Source organism: Monopterus albus, unplaced genomic scaffold, assembly GCF_001952655.1.
Source record: "Monopterus albus unplaced genomic scaffold, M_albus_1.0 scaffold18.1, whole genome shotgun sequence".
In the NCBI taxonomy this organism is placed as follows: domain Eukaryota; kingdom Metazoa; phylum Chordata; class Actinopteri; order Synbranchiformes; family Synbranchidae; genus Monopterus; species Monopterus albus.
In genome coordinates this window covers 1,520,823-1,524,321 of record NW_018127898.1, presented here as the reverse complement: position 1 = coordinate 1,524,321, position 3,499 = coordinate 1,520,823, and the positions used below count along the sequence as shown (strand labels likewise).

General features: G+C 41.4%; 1 protein-coding gene across 1 annotated transcript in view; it reads left to right on the top strand.

Moving 5' to 3' along the window:
• The window catches only part of fmoda (fibromodulin a), a 4,250-nt gene extending 778 nt beyond the window's left edge, over positions 1 to 3,472 (top strand). The window contains 7 exon segments of the mRNA XM_020593221.1: positions 832 to 1,080; positions 1,082 to 1,121; positions 2,137 to 2,161; positions 2,164 to 2,255; positions 2,370 to 2,510; positions 2,594 to 2,861; positions 3,278 to 3,472. Of these exon segments, the coding sequence (XP_020448877.1) occupies positions 832 to 1,080; positions 1,082 to 1,121; positions 2,137 to 2,161; positions 2,164 to 2,255; positions 2,370 to 2,510; positions 2,594 to 2,861; positions 3,278 to 3,441 (979 nt within the window). The 3' untranslated portion in view covers positions 3,442 to 3,472.
• Positions 3,473 to 3,499: the final 27 nt, after the last annotated feature.

The window sequence follows — 3,499 nt, the reverse complement described above, 5'->3', positions numbered from 1 at the left end:
GGCAGAACTTTAAAAAAGAGCATAGAGGGGAAGAAAGTTTTTAACAAAGTGTTTATCAGAGTCTCCTCCAGTCCTGAGCACACAGAGGGTCAGTTTCTTTGATCATGTAGGTGTGTGTCTGTGTGCATATGCATGTGTGATGGATCTGTTCACTTTGTGAAATCTTATAGTACATTCATCATTTTGTTGCAGATTTTTTTTTTGTTCTAGAAAATCAGAGGGTAATTACTGAATATATATACTGTATATAAATCTGACATTAGTGGCAAGTTTTTTCTTTTTTCAGTGCTTCCTCTCTGGTTTATTTGTAATACTCCTAAGACCATGCCTCTCTACAGGCAGTTCCAAAACAAAGTTTGTATCTGTACTGCACCTTTGCATGTTCTAACCTCAATATGAAAACAGTATGGCTGGCTTTACATTTAAGAGACAGCTTTGTTGAAGAATATTTCCTTACTCCCTGAAAGTATCAGTGGTTACACTTTTGCTAAGTTTTTATTTTTACATTTTAGTGTCTTATGAATATTTTTTCATTTATTTTTGCTAATACTTTATTTCTAAATGAGAGAGGAACCTGCCTTTAATGGATACTGAAGATAAGCAAAAGAGCACAGCTTTTATTGTTGGTTTACTCTGAAACTTATCTGTATCCAGATGTTTACAGATACCAACATAGTCCCTGATTTATCAATGACTTTCTTCTATTTTAAATTTCAGTACCACTGCCTCTCTGTTTTTCCTCTGTTAGACTACAGTGAAGATTTGTTTGACTGTGACCATGCACCTGGTTTGCCTTTTGTCTGCCCTGCTCTGTCTCTCTCATGTACATAGGGATCCCTTCGCCTGGCTGTACGGTTGGCATAGCCAAAGATACTATTCTGACTCCCTGCAGGCTGCCAAAGGAGGGGAGTGTCCAGATAAGTGTGACTGCCCTCCTTCTTTCCCTGTGGCCATGTACTGTGATGGGTGCAGCCTGACAGCCATGCCAGCCATTCCCTCCCATGTCAAGTACTTGTACCTCCAGAACAATGCCATCACATCTGTGTCTGACTCAGCCCTGTCCAATGCAACCAGTTTGGTGTAGCTACAACCAGCTGATATCTGAAGCCATTGGCAAGAAGGTAAACTTACATTAGGCCTCAGTCACACTCAGACATACAGTATGTGTGAGCTCAGTGTGATGATGGTCTCTGTCAGATTGCTGGCAGGTGGTTAACAGGCTGTACAATGAAAAATGATAATTGCTGCATGAGTGAAGGAACAAAATGTGGGGTTTTTTTATGTTATTAGAATTAAACTGAAGTTAAATTGCATTTTTACCTGGTATATCATACATTTTATATCTGCTCTGTAAGTCACTTCTACAGTAGTTTTTGAGATAAAAACAGAAATTTGTATTCTTCGTTTCATGATGTCGCCCCCTATCTTTGCTCTAAGTTGTCGTACAACTTATTTCTACACAGCCAAACAAATCCTTTAATATTAAATCATATTTGAATATCAAGCAGTCATGTCACCCTTCTACCACAGGTCGATGGTTACCCTGACTAAAAGACTTGAACAACAACCAGACTAGCTTTTCAGCTAAAATCTCCCTCTTACATGAACACAAGTCTTGTCCTCTATCTTAGCTTCACAAACAAACCAAACAAACATTCACTTCTGACATCAGTTTTCAGGCACAGCTGCAGCACAGAAAACAGCATGTAAACTTACCTGAAAGTGTCACTTCTGTTCATTGTCTTGGAAGCTACAAATTAAATTTGTTTACCCTTTCTCTCTGCCTGCCAGCTGCTGCCCACACACACACAGACACACACATGCAGAACAGTTGATTTTTCCGTGAACTGAACGGATCACTTTGCATTTAAGTAACATGAACTTGAGTTTTGTTAACGTGCAGAGCGATGAACGTCAACGGAGAAGTAGCGACTATAAAAACAGTGTGCTAAAATGAAAGTCCCCCCTCCAAGTTTCTGCTCCAACTTCTAAAATTGCTTGTTTTGTTTTGCACAACACTGTTGAGTTTAAATTTTAGATTTGAACTTTTTCATGGTTTTATTCCTTTTGAATTTACTGTTAAACACATACAGTATGTCAGTGAGCTGCTCATGCCCCACATTATATCATTTGTAGGCATTTCTGAAGCTGGAGGGATTGATTGATATCTGCAACACAACAATTTGACCAGCATTCCTCCCAACCTCCCTCGCTCCCTGCGTGACCTGAGACTCAACCATAATAAGATCGAAAAGGTAAAGTGTGTTTTGTAGTCTGACATTCATGCAGAGCCCCTTTCTGTTCTCGTTAAATGTTTTGGTTGTACACAAGAGACATTAGACTTTAAAATTATTGCTACTGTTGCCTAGGCAACACCTGCAGACCTAGAGGGCATGGATAACCTCACTATCCTCTATCTCCATGACAACGCTGTCACAGACATGAGCATATCACTGAAGGCACTGAAATCCCTCACACTCCTGGACGCAAGCAGTAACAAGTTGACAAAGGTATTAGGTGTGTTTGCACGCGTCTGATCAGGTGAGCAGGTCATCTCCATTTCTCCAATAGTATTTTCATTAGCTCATCCCAGGTCCCGAAGGAGCTCCCTGAACATCTGCACCAGCTCTACCTGGAGTCCAACTCCATCGACTTTCTACCAGAGGACTTCCTGCACTGTTGCACTCTGCTGCAGTACATCAGGATGGCCCACAACCAGCTCACAGACAAGGGCGTCCCTCCGAATACCTTTAATGTGACTGGGCTGGTATAGCTGGACTTGAGCTACAACAAACTGGAGAGAATCCCTCCAGTGAGCACCACACTGGAACTTCTCTATCTGCACACCAACCAGATCAAAGGTAAGCTACACACATGGTTCATTTATCATTTGTGTACACACGTCTTTTTAGAAAAGACGTGTGCTCCTCAATAAGCTTCTTCCTATGTGCAATATAGGGACAGACGAACATTTCATGATTTTCTCTGTGCACTTGATCATTGGTTTGAAGTGGGCTCGGTTAGAAAAAGTTGAGTTTTAGAATATGAACATCTGAATCAAAAATGCCAATCAACACTCACACAGGTCTGATGAAGCAAATTACCTTGGGCCTTCTTAAAAATAACTGGTGAATAGCTAATATGCTGTGCTTCGAGGCAGATGCTGAGATGCTGGATGTTTAGACTACTGTAACTGGAGTAGTATTTTCTAATATCACAACTGTATATGTACAGAAATAAATTCATTCCCGCCTCTCCCTCTGTCCTGTGGATGTAGAGTTCACTCTGGGTAGTTTCTGCAGCTTTGCGGATGTGACAAATTTCTCCAAACTGCGAACGCTGCGGCTGGAAGGCAACGAGATCAGCCGTCAAGACATCCCTTCAGAGTCGTCCCTCTGCCTGCATCAGGCTTCAAGCATTGATATCGGAATGTGTGCATGACACAGCCTGCGGCATGCCGCTCAAAAACGACAGTTCAGTTTATAACATGCACCAACAG